The sequence below is a fragment of the Carettochelys insculpta genome, chromosome 12, assembly GCF_033958435.1.
Source record: "Carettochelys insculpta isolate YL-2023 chromosome 12, ASM3395843v1, whole genome shotgun sequence".
Taxonomy (NCBI): Eukaryota; Metazoa; Chordata; order Testudines; family Carettochelyidae; genus Carettochelys; species Carettochelys insculpta.
Window position 1 is genome coordinate 29,304,581 of NC_134148.1, and position 18,992 is coordinate 29,323,572.

An 18,992-nucleotide genomic window follows, 5' to 3' on the forward strand; every position below is an offset into this window, starting at 1 on the left:
AATTTGACATGAATCACAATTAAAAAAATAATAATCTAGCAAGAAATGCAATTGTTCTCCAATTTATCACAGAATTACAGAACACTAGAACTGGAAGAGATGTTGAAATGTCATCAAGTCCAGTCCCCTACCCTCATGGCAGGGCCAAGTACCATCTAGACCATCCCCGATAGATGTCTGTGTAACCTGCTTGTAAATATCTCTGGTGATGGAGATTCCACAACCTTCCTAGGCAATTTATTCTAACAGTTAGCCACCCTGACAGGAAGTTTTTCCTAACGTCCAACCTAAACCTCCCTTGCTGTACTTTAAGTCCATTGCTTTTTGTCCTATCCTCCGAGACTAAGAAGAACAATTTTTCTCTCTCCTCCTTGTAACACTCTTTTAGGTACTTGTATCTATCATACCCCTGCTCAGTCTTCTCTTTTCTAATCCAAACAAGCCCAGTTCATTCAGTCTTTCCTCACAGCTCATGTTCTCTAGACCTCTAACCATCCTTGTTGCTCTTCTCTGGTCCTTCTCCAATCTCTCCACATCCCTCTTGAATGTGGTGCCCAAAACTGGACACAGTACTCTAATTGAGGCCTAATCAGTGCAGAATAGAGCAGAAGAATGACTTCTCATGCCTTGCTCACAACAACCCTATTAATGCATCCCAGAATCATATTTACTTTTTCTGCAACAGCATCACACTGTTGACTCATATTCTGCTTGTGGTCCACTATGACCTGCTAGATCCCTTTCTGCAGTACTCCTTGCTAGACAGTTCTTTCCCATTCTGCATGTGTCAAACTGATTATGCCTTCCTACATGGAGTACTTTGCATTTGCCCTTCCTTATAAAACTTTATCCCATTTACCTGAGACCATTTCTCCAGTTTGTCCAGATCATTTTGAATTATGACCCTACCCTCCACAGCAGTTGCAACCCTTCCCAGCTTGGTATCATCTGCAAATTTACTAAGCGTACTCTCTATGCCAATATCTAAATCATTGATAAAGAAATTGTACAGAACTGGTCCCAAAACAGACCCCTGAGGAACCCCGTTTGTTGTGCCGTTTAAGCATGGTTGTGAATCATTAATAAAATCTTTAGAAATAAAGACTAAAAATTTAAGCTAGATATTTGCTTAAATAGAAGTGTAGCAATGTAGCGTATCCTGATTAGCATAAAGCACCACCAAATTTAGGCCATACTTAAAGGCTATATTTAGTCCCAAGTCACCATATTTTAATGGTTACCAATTGAAAAGCTGTTTTTCTTTAGGAGAATACTTAAATACAAATACAAAACAAAGTTTAAAACTGATTAAATCACTGATATTAAATTCCTTTTATTAAATCAGTTCACTTTGAAGCAAAATAATTGGAACTACTTATCAATATGTTCTCCATTTATAAGCTTAAAAACAGCAAGCATGCTTCAGACTATGAAGATGTTTAAAAAAGAATTAATTTTTAAAATGACAATAAAAATCCTTTCAAATCTTTAATTGTAACATTAGTTAGAGGTGCTTGGCTACTGACTGTCCTTGTTTAGACCTTCTTTACAACTTCAGCAAAACACATGCACTGCATATTTTCAATTGAAATTATTTTAATAGGTTATTAAAGGTTTGGACTAACACAGGTTGTCATTATTTCTACTTTAATTTTAAATGTTTATTTTTAAAAAAATTATCCATCCTATTCTGCTTACATTCAACTAAGAGATTAGACCTTTTTAATATTTAAAAAGACAGGCTACTTACCTTCTAATTCAGGTATGGTGTAAAGAATTAATACAAGATGAGGTGCTTATGTAGCCTTATCTACAAATTAATTATATTGATTACTTAAGAATTCCCATCTTTTTTGGATGTCACCAGCACAAGCAGGCAACAAATGACTCCTCAGACCTGTAACATTTCAAGCTGAAGACTCTAAGGGTGTCTTTGGCCTAGTTAGTGAGATGTATTTTTCATGTATTTCAGGACATGACTTTATATAGCACTGCAATTCACGAAAATATGGCCAAGTATTATAAATTTAAGGTGGAAATCCAAGCAGACAGACTCCTCTGGAGCAGTTTTACTGACATGAAACTAGGTCCAAAATGAGCCTTGACCACTATACCATTACAATATTTAAGTATAAAACATATATTCCAACATATTGCCGGTCAATCTTGCCTTTTTTTTTTTTATCACGAAAGTGCTTACAAATATTGTGTGGTAGTTGTAATGCTGCCTGAAATTCTGATTAGTGGCTGTGACACTAAGCAGAATTCTTATTCATTTTGATACGTTGCTTAGAAAACAGAGGAAATGTCTGCGGGCTCAGGAACCCAGTTTTGTGCTGGTTCAAATTTAAAAGATTGTGTTTACAATTCGGAAGCCAGAGGGTGGTTTTTTGTTTTTTAAAGAAAAAGTTTACATTCTGTAGTAACTGATCCTCTATGCTGGCATCCATCCATATATTTCCTAGGGAAAACTTCCTCGTCACCAGCAGTGAGGCAAAGTACGCACAAGCACTTACTGTACAGTTAAGCACACATCTTGGTCAGAATCATGTAAACCTCCATGGCCAGAATCAACTTGTGTCAAAAAGATGCCAACTTCATTGATTATAATGTCTCTTTAGACTCCTGAAAGTCATGCCAATTGTTAATTTAACGGTCAGAATTGGAGTACACAAACACAAAGCATGGTATATCCTTCACTGAACAGACATCACTTTTCTACCTTAAGAAAGGAAGAAAGCAGCACTTTTACCTGTGAGCTGGCGGGAAGGAGTATACAAATAAAGCCACATAACAGGTTTAGATAAGTCTTGTAAAATTCTATTCCTTTGAAGCAAATAATTTTTAAGTGACAAGTAAAATATTTAATCTAAAATCTAGAAAAATGGAAAACAAATTAAAAAGGGCCTCTCAAGTCATCCCTTACATTTGGCTTTCACGGAGTGCTTCTCCTCCATCATGTGCATAACTATTACTGCACATTTGAGCCATACTTTCATTAGGCTAGGCGATATTGCAGGCTTTAGGTAGTTATTTACAAATTAAAAATGTGTGAATTTTTCACAGGGTTTCAGTATCTCAAGGGCTGCTCACGAGCCCTGCAAACTGAATACAGTCAACTCACCAAACAGGTACAATACATATAGCAAAAGAATATGCCTTCCCACGCATACCCTTCCAACCAACAAAGGTGCAGGAAAATGATCCAGGGGGTGCTGCAACATCCCTTCCCCACAGATTTTGTGCCCTGTGCTAGGGTCCCAGCCAACAACCCACACCCTGGCTGCCAGTTTGAGAGGGTTCCAGCTCCCAGTCAAGCAGGCTCCGCTGCTGGCCCTAGAGTCTTGGCTTTCAGGACCCCAGTGCTCAGCCCCATGCCCAGGGCTCTGCAGCTGCCACAAGCTGTGGCCCCAGCCTAGTACAGTGAGGGATGTGGATGGGATAAAGCATGAGCAGGGACAGGGAATGGGCTCAGCATGCCCACTCTGAATTATTCCAGAGCCACTGCCACCCAACAGCACATTTCAAACTTAACCCACACAGGTCACTGCGAAAGGCAAGATGATCATTTGGACTCCATGTCTATTTAATCCTAGATTCTCCAATTGCAAACAAGCGTATCCAATTAGTAGCAATTCTGGTGATAGTTTGAGAGGTGAACACCTGCTCCCAGAAACAGGTTGAAGTCACCTACAGGTTGAACCTCTGAGCCAGCACCCTCAGCACCTTACTGATGCTGGACCACGGGGAAATCAATATTTTCTAGCACATTACTACTGCTTATTGGACTCTCAGAAGACATTTAGGAGTAAATTACAGTTAATAGCACAGAACACAGAGCCAGGACTGGTGGCCGTAAACTAGCTTTATGGGACCATGGGAAACTTGGCCACATTCACCATGAGCAGTCGTCCAGCTAACTAAAATCACGCGAGATTATGGAGTTTGCTGGACAAGAGTTCCAGATTATAGAAGTTCAACCTGTATTCATTTCACATGAGCCAGGTTGCTCTGATAGGCTGCAAGACCTCAGGCTGCCAAGCAAAGAATTCAGCCATGAGCTGTCCTTTCCTCCCTTACCCTGCCTTACTGCTAAACAGGAAGGCCCGTGTTCAAGACTTTGCATGGATCATGGAGGTTCCCGACTTCAAATTGCCATCAGATGGTTACTGGTTTTTGGGTCATCATTAACCTAATCTACACTCAAACTTGTCACACAAGCTTTGTCAGTTTATCCCTACATAGAATTAACCCCACTTCACTAGCCGCTGCTGGCCAACAGATATTGTAACTGCACCAGTGCAAAATCCAAGCACAGACAAAGAAACTTGTGATTTGAAGCCACTGAGCTCAACCAGGTATCAAGCTGGGATAAACTCAAACAGTGCACACTGCTGCTTCCTTTACCAATGCAAGTAGGCAGCAATATGCCAAATGAATTGTTGACAAATGAGGACTAGCCCCACACAAAGAGAAGACTTATTAAGCAAAGTTTTTTTGCCAATCCAAGCCAGACAATTCTTGATGTTGTGATTGCTACTGGTCCTCTGAGGAGACCATCAAAAATAGACACTTCTTAGCCGCCATATACAAACATGGTATAAAGAAGTACATATACAGACTTCTTCCTCCCACCCTTTAGCACATTAAGTACACAGATGCTGAGTTTAACAGGGTGAGAGCTGTATGCAGAAATACCCATATTCCTTTGCAAGCCAAAAGCCATGCTCTGGAACCTTGTCCCCACAACAATTTACCTTGTCCTGAGGGCCTGCCAGGCTGCGTCTATATCTGCATACAGGTTTTTCTCAGAGGGTTTGCCTGAGCTCACCCCGTAGCCAGAGTAGTCGTAGGAGAAGACGTTGCAGTTGATGCGAGAGCCAAGGCCAATGTAGAAGCTGCACATCTGGCCTAAATCCACCGCATTGCCATGCGAGAAGAGCAGCGTGTACCGGCTGGAAGGGGCACAGCGCACAAACATGCACCCCAGCCTGTTATCCCGAGACGTGCGAGAGAAGAAAACCTCCACGGCATCCAGCTCCCGCTGCGAATACTGCCAGTCCGCCCGCTCGCTCAGGTGCAGACTGCAGCTGCCCGTTCCCGTTGGAGTCCCAGACCCCGCTGCAGCCCCGGCCTCCTGCTGCTGCTGCTGCTCAGGCTGCAGCACGGTGTAGGTAGGCTCTGGGGGCAAGAAAGCCAACTTGGCAGCAATGCGGCTGGGGCAAGGCGGGCAGCAGAACAGCCAGCACAGCTCGCCCAGGGAGAAGCCGTTCATTCTGGGGCCTTGTTCTGGCATTAGAGACGCTGGAGAAAAATTCACTCACGCTGGGGGAAAAAATAAAAAACCCTGCGGGCCTCCCCCCCCGCACAGCAACCCCCTGTCAGCCTTGGAAGAGCACCACCCCCAGATGCAACCTACCACTGGCCTCCCCCAAACTAATCCGCCCTCCCAATGGGAGAAACCCACCTAAGGGGTGCAAAATAGCAATCAAGTGCAACCGGCCCTCGAAACCCACAAGAAACCAAGCCCGCCACAGGGGCCGAAATCACCGACTCAATCCCCGCAGCCCGGGTTGCTCGGACGACCAGGAGCGTCTACAAATAATCACACACACCCATCTACGTGGGGCTCCGTACAGCGCCCCTAGAACAGAAACCAAAAGCAAACGCCCCTCGGGTAAGATCTGGGCCCCATTCAACGCCCAGAAACCAACCGCGAGCCCCGTCCCTCCCGCCCCGCAACATACGGACACCAAACGCAACCCCCGCAGGAACGCGGAGCCCAGCGCTCCGCCCCAGCCACTGGCCCGATCGCGCGGCCCCCAGAGCGGATCGAGCCCCCAGGGAGCCCCGCGCGGAGCGGCGCCGTCCGGCCGCGGAGCCGGCTCAGCCCAGGCTCGCCCGGAGCAGGGCAATGCCGGCTGCGGCGCGGAGACAGTAACAGGCAGCGGCCATGTCCCGGCTCCCCCTCACCGCTTCCGGGTTAGACAGGGGCCGCCCGGCCCGCCCCGGTACCTGCGGAGCGGCGCATGCCGGCGGGGCACGGCGCCCGACCCGGCAGCCCACAGGCCCCGCCGTGCGGCTCGCTACTGCCCCCTAGCCCCGCCCCGGGGCACGGCCGGGCCAGGGAAAGGAGCCGCAGCGCCAGAGAGAACCCAGAGCGGGGAGCGTCCGGCGCGCCGCCTGGCCCTTTAAGAGAACCCCCGACGAGCGCCTCTGTCACGTGCGATACCCCCCACCCCACCCCACCCCACCCCAGCTGCTTCGCGCCCCCGACCCCCTTCGCCGCCAGAGAACGGGGCTGGGGGCAGTAGCTCTGCTCTTGTCCGGCTCCCCTCCCCCACAGGCCTGGGGGATTCTTCATGGTCAGGGGCCGGGGCCGAGCGGCTTCTGGTAGCGCTTGTCTGACGTCTTGCTCGTACAGTTCAGTCCCTTTAGCTTAATGAAGCTGCAGCCTGTCCCTAGGGCTTCAGCCCCGTAGCAAAGGTGCTGGAGGGAGGGGTGTTGGGGGGGGGGAGCTGCTGCACCGCCCCCCCCACTTGTAGTGGTCTTTCTTTTATGTAAGGTTTATATTGATGATGGGTAAGGTGCAGCCCCCCCCAGAGGTGTGTGTGGGCCACTAGACCATTGTGTTTACCCTGGGCACAGTTGCCAGAGTCCATTGGTTTCTGTCCATGTAGTATTTTTCCTATCCCTATTACTAAAGAGTCACACAATGCCAGGGTGATTGAAGTGAGGTGCATCCTGACTGTGCACAACATTGGCTGAGAGCCACTTGCTCCCTCAAAATGCTGCTACACTTCAAAGTGATACACTCGGCAAATTCTAGATATGCAAGTGCAGTGAGCAAGACTACTTTCCCCATGGCCACTGTGTTGGTTCTGAGCCTCTTGTGGCCCAGTAAGATGAAGGAGGGCTGCTCATATAGCCCAAGCCCTAGCTCATTGCTGGTTTATATTTTGGTTCAATGGCTCTGAGCACTACCCCTATACAAATTATTCTAGCTGCCCAAATACCTGCAATTAATGCAGAGAAACTGGGCACAGGCCCTTAAGTCATACCTAAAAACTCCACACAAACATTAAAATGTTGTATGTTGAACTTTTTTCAGTATGTGAAATATCTGGCAGAAGGCAAGGGCATACACCTCACAGCCCTGCCAGGGGGTAATTGGGCTGCAGACACCATTGAAAGGCTATTAGGTCAAACTGTAGGCCATTTTGTATACCAAAATTATTCTGTTCCAATGGGGCTGGCAGTCCGTGGTTCAAAGTAGGACTGTCTTGCAATATTTAGGATGTGGAGAAGTTTGTAGTGGTGTTTTTTGTTTTGCTTCCAATAAGAAACATAATACAAACATGCATACAGCAGTGTATTGTGTTTTCTAGCCTTTAGAAAGAAAAAAACATCAAATATAAGTCTTTGTCTGCAAAGTTAGACTAAGGAGGCTACGTCTACACAACAGCCTGAACTCAAAATGAGCTGTGCAATTTGTGCTACATAAATGGCATAGCTTATTTCGAGTGTAGTTTGAAATAAGCTATTTCAGCATTTACCACAGTCTAAACAGCATCACATGTCAAAATACTGTGCTATTTCAAAGCATCTGCTACTCCTCCTGCAACCAGGAGTACAGGGATGCCGAAATAGCACACTTGTTATTTTGAAAACTTTTGAAATGATAGGTTCCTGTCAAATACACAGAGTATCCCAAAATAGCTCTGCCATGTAGATGAAGCCAGAGAACTAGAATTCCTTAATTCAAGCAGTCTGACTCCAGGCTCCAGTTTCATTAGAGGAGCCCACACTCCAGCTAAGGACAAATATTAAATGACAGGAAACATGCAACTCCTGCTCAAAAGAATGTAAATAGCTAGTACTGTATGAGTTTAGCAAATACAGAATAAATGAATGAACTCAGCCAGAGCAGTTCCTTGAAATCTTTAAGCAGCATTTCATTTACCGCAAAACCCTATAAAAAGCCATGTTGGGTTTGTCATACACTGATAAGTAACCTCTCTGCTGAGTTCTGAATAGATGAAATCTGCCAAGCCGTGCCTTTTTAATATCATACCTACAGTGATGCCAACACTGAGGCTTGGTCTACACTAGGCAGGTAAGTAGACTGCAGATACACAATTCTAGCTACAGCAATTGCATAGCTAGAACCCACTGATTTGCAATCAACTTTTCTGGCTGTCCACACAGAGGGAGGTTGATGAGAAAGTTTGTCCTGCCAACCTCTCTTGCTCCACATGATAGCAAGGAGTACAGGGGTCAACTGCCAACCCCAGATAGTTCGACTTCGCAGGTCTCTACCAGCTGCACAAAATTTGAACACTGGAAGATCAACCCTGACTGAGTTGATCTTCCCATAAGCGTTAACATAGCTTCAGGTAAGAGTTGAAAGTTTGGCTTCCAATTTGGCTGCAGGCATGCTATATGGGAGAAGTGTAAACTTTCTGGGACCACATCATATCACTAAAACATCTGGAAAGGGTCTGGTATGCAAGGAACCAAGCAACAAAAGCAAAGCACTTACATCACAAATAGATTTCTACTACAAACAGAAGAAAATTAAAGAGACAACATTTCCCAGATACCCAGTGGTGTTGTAGCTGTGTTGATTCCCGGATATTAGCAAGAAGAGGTGAGTGAAGTAATGTCTTTTATTAGATCAGGCTCTGGTGGTGAGACAGACAAGAGTGCAAGCTTACCAGAGCTCAAAATCTTGTTTCTCTTGCCAACAGAAGTTGGTCCAATTAAAGATATTGCCTCATCCCACCTTCTCTAACATTTCCTGTACTCCACCCTGAGGTCATATTTATAAGTCAAGTGTTTTCTTCTAAATGGGAAGTGTCATGTGACTTGCTCCTCCATTGAGCTTGACTGTATAAATGTAATTAGTACATCTGCATTGTTTTTGTGCATGCTCTACTGTTCAGGTTAATTGCATTCTGTCTCTTGTTTTAAAATATAGCTCCTGCATTGTAGGTGTCTCCTATAGGAAGACAACAATTGCATAGGGATGGGAATGTGAAGAGAACAGCTTAAAGCTTAAAAAGGAAAGCACCTTGAAAAAAGGGAAGAGTAGAGATTAAGGAACAGAAAGTAGCACCAAAAGCAAACAATAATACTGCACTGCTGATATCACATCAAGCTGTGTGCACAGCATGAAGTTAATGTAATAGTCCATGATATAAAATTATTAGAACTTAACCTGATCACTCACTTTGCAAATATCCAGTATTCCTGAGTTTCTAAGATGCTTGTAGTTTCCTGTGCATGTATACACAGTGGTGGTGTAAAGACCAAGGGATAATCTTACCCACACATTTGTGCACTGGCTCATGAGGCAGCCAAAATGGGACTATGACCCTACAGTAAACCCCTGCATTACACGAGTTCAACATATGTGTTAATCATATTAACACGAATGTCAAAATTCCAGTCTCCAGCCGCTCACTCTCCCCAGCTGGGGGAAGTGAGCAGCTGGAGCCTGGGGGAAGCTGCAGGGCTGCTCCTTTCAGTGCTCCGCTGCCAGCTCCAGCACTTGGCCTTAAAATCCTTGTGAACAGGTGTCTGCAAACATATGCTCAATGCACAGCAGCTGTCAAAAAAGCTATCAGTATTAGGAGCTATTAGAATACTATAAGTAAAACAATAAGACACTAAATCATGATAAACCCCAACCTTGAATAGTATATGCAGTTCTGCCTTCCACATCTCAAAAGAGAACTATTAAAATAGGAAAAGGTACAGAGAAGAGCACCAAAAATGCTTATGAAACAGCTTCCATATGAGGAAAGAGTAACAATACTGGGACTTCTCAGCTTGGAAAAGAGATAACTAAGGGTGCTATAGTAGAGGTCAATAAAATTAAGAATTGTGTGGAGAAAATTGATAAAGAAGTGTTATTTATTCCTTCATATAACACAAGACCCAGCAGTCACCCAGTGTAATTAATAGGCGTCAAGTTAAAAGCAAAAAAAGGAAAGTACTTTTTCACGCAATGCACAATCTACCTATAGAACACATTGCCAGGGGATATTGTGAAGGTCAGAATTACAGCTGGATTCAAAAACAGTTACATAAATTGATAGAGTATAGTAATAGCAAGAGTTATATCAATCAATGGAAGTGAGCTAAAATGATCAGCAATCCAAACCCACACTCTGGGTATCCCAGAAGCTGAGAGTGGATAACAACCAAGGATGGATCACTCGATGATAGCCCTGTTGTGTGACATCAGGCCTTAGCTCCTGCTACAAGATAGGATGCTGCCTCCAATGGACCATAGTCTGGCCCAGTCTGGCTGTTTTTATGAGTGTCACACAGTTGTGGGTGTTTCATGTGAACTGTTTGCATCTTTCTAACAATCACATTCTTGTACTGAGACAAAGCAGGTGTGATTACTGTGTATGCATGATGCATATTCTACATCAGGTGTCAGCAACCTTTCCGAGGTGGAGTGCCAAAAGTTGACCTTTTGACGTCCTGTGAGGTCCGAGTGCCGGTGATACTTTCGAAGGTCACTGATAGTCCTACTTACAACAGCTTCATTAATAAATAAATAAATATGCAGAGCTTTACCATTTAGGTGGTGGTTGGTAGCATTAGCTGGTCTTTTGTTAATCCTCATGCAGCATGGCTTTGAGCAAGCTCCCAGATGCATGAGGCAGGAGGGGGCAGGGCGTAACTCTTGCTTCATGTGCTGATGAAAATTTGCTCATGTGCCACTCTTGGCACCCGTGCCAGGGGTTGCTGACCCATGTTCTACATGTTACTGCTACCAAGACTCTTCTCTGGCTTCATGTTCACTGTTTCTTTGCCTGATCTTTCTTATATCTGATGATATGAGAAAGAGGAAAGGGAATTACAAGTATTCTGCCTTTGCAACTGGCAGGCCAAGACCACAGGCACACAAAAGAAATAATAAATATCTAGATAAGAATGATGTGTTCTGTTCCTCACTAAGAGACATAACATAACTCTCCTGTTGATTGCTGCGTGAAGGAGCTCTCTACTCTTCCTCAGGCCTCTTACTGCCACCTTCACCAGTAAATCAAATTTGATGCTACAAGTCCTCCAGACACAAATTTTCCAATGGATTTCATCCTCTCTCTAGGGGGTTTAAGCAGCTATACTGTTGTTAAACTCCAGCACATATCAATGCTGTGGGTCATCTAGTAAAGTATAGCACCAAAGCTGTGCTTTTTGTTCAGAGCATCTGGTGTAATGTAGTTACAATGCACAGCAGAGGCAACATCTTTATTTACAGATCGTTACAGAGAAAAGCTCTGCAATAAGAAGCAGAAATCTTTGTTTTTCTTGAGTGTTTTCACAGTATTTGGTTAAGTAAAATCTATGCAGATACCTGCTGGCTGGAAAATGAGAAAGAAACAAAACACAACAAGGCAAAGGAAACGCTGAGGGGAAAAAAGAGGCGAACTGATGAGCTAATAGTAGTAATAGGAATAAACAGAGGAAAGACCCAGTAAAGCACTTTTCAGGTAATAAATTCAGAGTCTGAGAATGTAAATGTTAGCAGGTCATCCCCTAGCCATTGCTATTCTTCGCTGATGTCAAGGTGGAAGTGAAGGAACTGGTGTAGCTCACCTTCCTTGCATGCGGACATCTGCTCCCATTGCACTGCATGAACTTGGTGTCATGCAGCAGCTTTAATATCTGCACAGCCACAGCAGGGGAATCCCCAGGGGATGTCGCGTCAGTGTAGGGGTCTTTTTACAAGAGAGCTCTGTAAGTGTGTATCTGAAAATAGTTCATGGAAAAGTGCCAATAGATGGTATTCATGAATATGTAATGTCATTTCTGGATTTTACAGGACGAATAAAACTTTTTTATCTTGGGCAAATAATTTCCTTTGTGCAGCTCTTTCTGTTGGCTCTTAAAAGAAGGCATATACTGCACATAACTTGGGGTGAGGGAGCCCCATTGTACTCTGGCAATCCCAGGCTGTTAGGCTGGTCCTTTGGGAACAGTTTCAGCCGGGCACAAGTTAGAGCTCCTTTGAGACAGCTCTAACTTGTGCTGGAGGCCAAACCAAGCCATGTGGGGGTATAGGGTGGATGAATGAGAAGATTACAATAATACCCCGAGTTACATGGTGGTTGCGTTCCTTGCAACCCCCACATAACTCAAATTTTGCGTAAGTTGGGGGAGTGGTACCAACTGAGTTCAGTTGTTATGGACTCGAAAGGCAGATTAGGTGCTTTCTGGGATTTACGAACCTTATGAGTGAACTTACACAATTTTCACCATAAACTGGTCTAACTGAATTACACAAATGATCACTGGGATCCAATGAGCTTCATTTTAAGAGTTGAGGATTCAACTAAATCCCCAAAGCAAAACTTGGGAAGCATGAACCCATCCAAACCGAAACCAAAGAAAACATTCTTCTAACCCCAAACCAACGGCAACCAATGTGTATAACACAACTTTAGTTGCTAAATTTCATGATGATGAGCAGATTGCAAAAGACAGAACTAAGATGTATTAACCATTAAAAGGGTTCGATTTTCAAAAGTGGGTGCTCAGGACTTCTTAATAATCCATTTTCTTTAAACCACATCAAATTGGGCACCCAAAATTGAGGCACTTGGAAATCATTAGGCAGTTCTGGAAATGGGCCACATAGACCAGATTTGAATGAAATGTAGGAAGTCAGTAGTTTCCCAGACTCAGGAAAGTTAAAGACATGAACCAGATAATTTTAAAAACTCTGCTATAAAATAGAAATGCACCCAGCCACAATGCTGGATGTGATCCTCTAAAATCTGTGAAAACCTCAATCTGGATCAGAAATTTGTGGGCAAGCTTATCTTGAAGGGTCTGAGCTCCAATCCCAAATCTAGACCTTCATGAACATGGTGACACAGATCAGATCTGGACACAGACTTCATGGGTCAAGCCCATTTGATAAAAAGAGAGATATAAGTTAGATGAGGCAGAAACACACTATACTGATAGAATCTTGCTGTGAAAGAAAAAAGCATATTAAAATAACAAGAGTTAAAAACAGAACCCCTCCTGTACGACTTGCAATGCCATTCAAGAATGAGTTAAGTAGTCTATAGACGTGTCTGTCAGTCTTAAGGTTTTATATTGTGGCCTATCACCATAATGTCTAAGCTTCTGGCTCAGGCTTACAAGCAATTCTGTAACACACCTTAGTCAATTGCTTGGAAGTGCCAATATCTACAATGTGCATTTGCCATAGCAAAAACCTGAAGCCAGGGTACACTGCAGTGATAGAAAACACAGGACCAGTACTGTTTTAATGCACAGAGTTAGCAGAAGTAGTCAGACATATAATTTAAATGCATATGGAGAGGAATGATCACCCTATAATGCAAAAATCATTGCTGAGCAATCACTAGAGAGAGATGTTTAGTTACGTGGTATGTGCCACCGTTTCTCTGAGTCAAATTCACCCATGTTGTAATGCCAGAAACATCACAATGAAGTCAAACTAAGGATGAGTTTGACCTTATGTGGTTTTAAAACAGCCACTCTTTAGCACTTTTAGCGGTTGTCCTTAGAGTATATGCTGTATGCGATAGGAGAGGACATCTAATCTCTTGCTTCATCTTCATGGACACTTGCAAAATCCTTTTATCTTCAGCTGCTATATAAATACATGTAACATTAAAATCAAGCATCTACTTTGAAAACAGCACATAGCACACATCCTCTGAATGAGTTAAATAGGGAAAAAAAACCCACTATTTAAACAATTTGTGTAACTGTTTTCATCTGAGAGTAGAAGTCCAAGATAAAGTACAGTGTTCAGGGTTTAAAAGAGCTTGCTCTGAGGCTTGCAAGAGCTTAATCATAACTCAGCTATCCTCCGACTTGCTGTGAATATGGTATGAGAAGAATGTCAAAGGGAAAACAAAGATGTGCAAACATTAGCTCTTGTGCATGGGGCTGCGGGAAGTGGAAAGACCAGCTGTGCGATACACAATAGGGTTTAGAATCCTGATTTGCAGGAACTGTGTTTCATGCTTGTCATAAGCAAACTGGCATTTTCAAGATGTGCTTTTGATTGCTTTTTCATGTCAATATCTTTGTTCAGGTTATCTGAACTGCTGACAGGAATTTCAATTAAAGCAAAATCCCCTCCTTACTATACTGAGCGGCACAGGGTGGGGGCAGAAGGGAAAAAAACAGAGCAGCACTTGCTGGGAGTTCTTAAAGCATCTTGCTGACACAGGACAAGATAGCTTAGGAAGGCCTGGGGCAATGCTCTCTGTCTGCAGTATGGCTTATTGCTCCTTTAAAAAGGGGCAGCATGCCTTACAGCCTACGACCACATACCATAACAGTCAGGGGAGCTAAGCATTTAATAAGCCCCAGTCTAGCAAGACAGTTGCTCTTTCAGCTTAGGGCTCAAAAGATCAGCAATCTGGAGTCAGACCCTGATTCTACACAGTTGTAACACCAGGGTGGTGAGAAGGGAAGGCTGTGCAACCTAGCAACAAAGGACAGACCTAAGAATAGTCTCAGCGGGGTAGCTGTGTTAGTATGTAGCTTCATAAACAACAAGCAGTCCTGTGGCATCTTAGCAACTAACAAATTTATTAGGTCATGAGCTTTTGTTGGCAAAACCCACTTCCTCAGATAACTGAGTGCAAAAAGGAAAGGAAACCAGGGTTTATATAAAGTGAGAGAGTGGGGGAAAGGAGAAAGGGGAAAAAAAGGATTACCCGTCACTAGTAGGGCCAGTGAATGAATCAAATTAAGTAGGATGTGTCCCATTCCTTCAAATATCAAAGGTGAGGAAATTGCTCTTGTAATGCTTAAAACAGTTATGATCTCTACTTAGGTCCAGGTTAAATGTGTCAAATTTATAAATTAATTCCAGTTCAGATGTTTCCCTATGTAATCTTGTGGTAAAATCATTTTGTAGAAGAATGTCTACTTTTAAATCTATTATTGAATGTCCAAGGAGGTTGAGTGTTTCCCTTTAGGTTTACGTGTATTCCAGTTCCTGATGTCATATTTATGTCCATTCATCCTTTGTTGCAGAGACTGTCTCATTTGTCTAATGTACATGGGAGAGGGGCATTGCTGGCACATGGTGGCATACATCACATTAATGCAGGGGTGAGCAAAGTGTGTGGGGGGGTGAAATTTCATGAGGTGGGGTGCAGCATGATCAACTACTAGGTCTCAGTCTTATCCATCCCCTTAAAATGTTGAAATATGTTACCGTTTTTATATCTGTGTACAGTGGACCCCAACTTGTGCAGTGGTTGCATTCTTGGCAACCCCGAGTAAACTGAATTTTTGCATAACTTGGGGAGTGAGGAAACTGACCAGTGCAGCTGCACTGGTCAGTTTCCCATCTCCCTTGAGTGGTGGGGAGCTGGGAGCCCTGGGGAGAATGACCAGCACCAGTACTGGTCAGTTTCCTAGCTCCCACCATGGGGCAGGGATCTGGGAACCAGGCTGCAACCTGGCTCCCATCTCCCCTCTGCTGTAGGGAGCTGGGAAACTGACCAGAAGATCACTGGTCTATTTCCCAGCTCCCACCAGCAGAGAGGAGCTGGGAGCCCAGGAACCAGGAAACCATTCCTATCATGGGTGGCAGCCAAGAGTCAGGCTGCAACCCTGGACAGGAGCAGTTTTCCTGCTCCTGTCAGGGAAGCAGCCTGACTCTCAGCTACCACCCCTGACAGGAGGGGGAAACAGCTCCTGTCTAGGGTGACAAGAATCAGGCTGCCACCTGACAGGAGTGGTTTCCCCGCTCTTGTCAGGGGCGGCAGTTGCGTTAACCCAAGATACACGCAACTGGAGTGTGCGTATCTCAGGGTTTTACTGTAGTCACATTTATACACTGATTAATAAAGTTTTTACATTCTACATACTTACTTTCTTATACATGCAGAAAAGTTTGTTTGGTTTTTTTCATATGAACATAAGCAAAATTTTTTTTGGGTGGGATTACATTGGACAGGTTGGGGGGCCCTGATAACTGCAGGGACAAAAAGTCAGGCCCAATGTAAAAAGTTGCTCGCACCTGCATTAGTGGATGTGCAGGTGTACGAGTCCCTGATGATGTGGATGTTGTGGTTAGGTCCTGTAATGGTGTTGCTTGTATAGATATGTGGACAGAGTTGGCAACAGGGTTTGTTTCAGAGATAGGTTCCTGGGTTAGTATATCTGTAGTATGGTGTATGGGTGCTCGTGAATATTTTATTGAGGCTTTGCAGCTGTCTGTAGAAGAGGACTGACCTGTCACCCATGGTCTGAGAGACCGAGGAACCGTGTTCCAGGACAGGTTGCAGGTTGTCAGTGATGTGCTGCAGAGATTTAAGATGGGGCTATAGTTAAGGAGAAGTGGTGTTAGCAATGCTGTTTGAAATGAAAAGGACTATACATCTACAGTATAAAGCTAGGTTGAGAAGAATTGGAATGCAGGGTTTGTGAAAATCTTAAGAACAGGAGAAGTGAGAAATAAATACACCTGAACCTAGAATGTTGATTAAAGAGTGACAGAAGACACAATGTCTTCACTGCATGTTAAATGTGGGGTAATCAGCCACAGGGCATGCCATGGATAGCTTAACCTTCAACAACACAACCATATTCGTATTCTGTCTTGCCCTGCATCCTCACTGCGCACATATGCCAAGATTCATAGTAGCACAACACATTCTTCAGTCTGAGGGTGCTATGGGACAATGTGTCTGTCCACTCTGGGGACTCATATACGTTTGTGTGGCTAGGTGGCTGCATGCTGATACAAGGCTTATTTGTGGACATTGTTCTGGGGATGTGTAACTCAAGAAAAATTTCAAGCAGGGAAAGGTGGAGGGAGGTTGATAATCCATGACCAGGGATGTACCAAATTCACAACCCATTTTGGTCAATTTCACAGTCATAGGATTCTTAAAAATCATAAATTTCATGATTTTGACTATTTAAATCTGAATATTCACAGTGCTGTAATTGCAGGGGCCCTGCCCCAAAAAGGCGTTGTGGAGGTGGGTCTCAGTACTACTACCCTTACTTCTGCCCTGCTGCTGATGGCCACTCTGCCTTGAGAGCTGGGCAGCTGGAGAGCAGCTGCTTCTGGCTCAGAGCCCACCTCTGACAGCAGAGCAGTTGCCAGCAGCAGTGTAGAAGTAAGGTTGGCATAGTATGGTATGGTATTGCCACACTTCCTCCAAGACTCCTGCCTGCAGAGCAGGGCCCTCATCCAGCAGCCCCCAATCTAAAGGCTAGCGGTGATTGCTGGGGAGGGACACAAGGGGGCACTGGTCCATGAGTGTCCCCTCCCGTGACTCCTCCTTACACCACCCCTAATCTGGGGAAGGGCCTTGCCTCTTGTCACCCCTGCTCCACTCCATCCTCTCCCCCAAATCCCACCCTGCTCTGCCCCTACCTCTTCCTACCCCTATTGTCCCCTACTCTACCCCTTGCCCAAAGCCTCCCCACCAAGCAATGTGGTCTGGAGGACTAGTGGGGGTGGGGGGCTAGCTCTGGCACTGGCAGAAAGGATCATGGGGAAGACCAGATTTCATGGAATGTGGTGCATTTTTTGTGACCATGAATTGGGGTCAGGCCCTATCCATCTCCAGTCAGGAGGTTTAGGGGAAGGAACTGGGGGACTGTCATGTCTCAGTTGATGGGAGCAGGGTTCCCTCTAATTTCTTTTCTATCCACAAGCAGAATACATTTTGCTAAGTGCACCAAGGCGTCTGTGAATGTGCACCACCAATAGAAACACATGCTACCGGCTATGGGCACTCTGCTAATCAGCTGGGCAGCAACTGAATCGCCCCTGGGTGGCTGCCCAAGCACTCAGCTTACAGGGAACACTGGTTGGGAGTACCTGTGGCTAGGTGTGTACTTTAGTTATTTTGGAGTTAACAGCATTAATCACAGCCACTGATTCCATGAGTGCTCTCGGACTGGAGAACCCACAGGGAATATTAGCAGGTGCTCAGCACCCACTGGCTGCCAGTGCCTCTCACCTGCCAGTGGCCCTGCTAATCAACTCCCCCTCTCCCTTCCAGTGCTTCTTGCCTTCCTGTACTCTGTGAAACAGCTGTTATATGGAAGCTCTGGGAAGGAGAGGGACGAGTGGGAATCCGGTGTGCTTGAGTGAGGAGAGGTGTGGAAGTGGACACAAGGCAGGGGTAAAGGTGGTGGAGGCGGGTTTCAAGAACCCCACAGCTAGAGGGGAAGTTGGAGCCTATGACATTAACAGCTCCCTCTGCTCCTGCTCCACAGCTAAGGAGTGGTGGCAGTCAAACAGCATAACACTGATAGAGGCATGTGGACGTGTGAACACAGCACACATAAAGGGGAAAACCAGTGGCTGTGACTAAGACCAGGTCTACACTATGGTATTACTAGGTTGCTCGGAGTGTGAAAAGTCCCCACCCCTGAATGATTAGTTAGGCTGACCTAACCCCTACATAAACAGCACTATGTTAACAGGAGAGCTTTGCCTCTCAGCAGAGCTACTGTTTCTTGGGGAGATGAATTAACTACACTCACAGAAGCTCTTCCAATCGCATAACATCTTCACCAGAATGCTACAGTGACACAGCTACACCTGGGCTGCTACAACACTGTACACCAAGGCAAGCCCTAACTTAAGTCCCCAGAAAGTACCACCTCACAGTGAAAACTAAAACCAGGTAGCTCTGGGGGTCAGCTTGTTAGCTGGGATGGCCTGATCTGTCAGCGACATCCCAAATTGTTAGCAGAGCTTATACTCGTAAAAACAGAGAAACATGGCCTAATTATACGTGATGGATCTCAACTACCAAATCTCTGTACCTGTGTATAACAGCCATGACTCTCTCTCTTGAGAGCATAACACTAGAAAAATGGGTTGTTTTATTGCTTAGAAATATGAAAGTCACATTTATATCTCACTTTGTTTTTACAAAAAAAAAAAGATGACAATTGCCTTTTTGCATCATTTCATTTTCCCTGCCTCTTAAGAA

General features: G+C 44.7%; 1 protein-coding gene across 2 annotated transcripts in view; it reads right to left on the reverse strand.

Moving 5' to 3' along the window:
- ABHD17C (abhydrolase domain containing 17C, depalmitoylase) overlaps nt 1-5,720 on the reverse strand; it is a 55,684-nt gene extending 49,964 nt beyond the window's left edge. The window contains exon 1 of one of the 2 annotated variants that reach the window (XM_075006658.1): nt 4,758-5,719. In XM_075006658.1, coding sequence (XP_074862759.1) covers nt 4,758-5,296 — 539 coding nt within the window. In that variant the 5' untranslated portion in view covers nt 5,297-5,719. Of the gene's footprint in view, nt 1-4,757 lie in introns of both variants that reach the window. The other variant, XM_075006659.1, reaches the window with a different exon arrangement.
- Between the last annotated feature and the right edge of the window lie 13,272 nt (nt 5,721-18,992).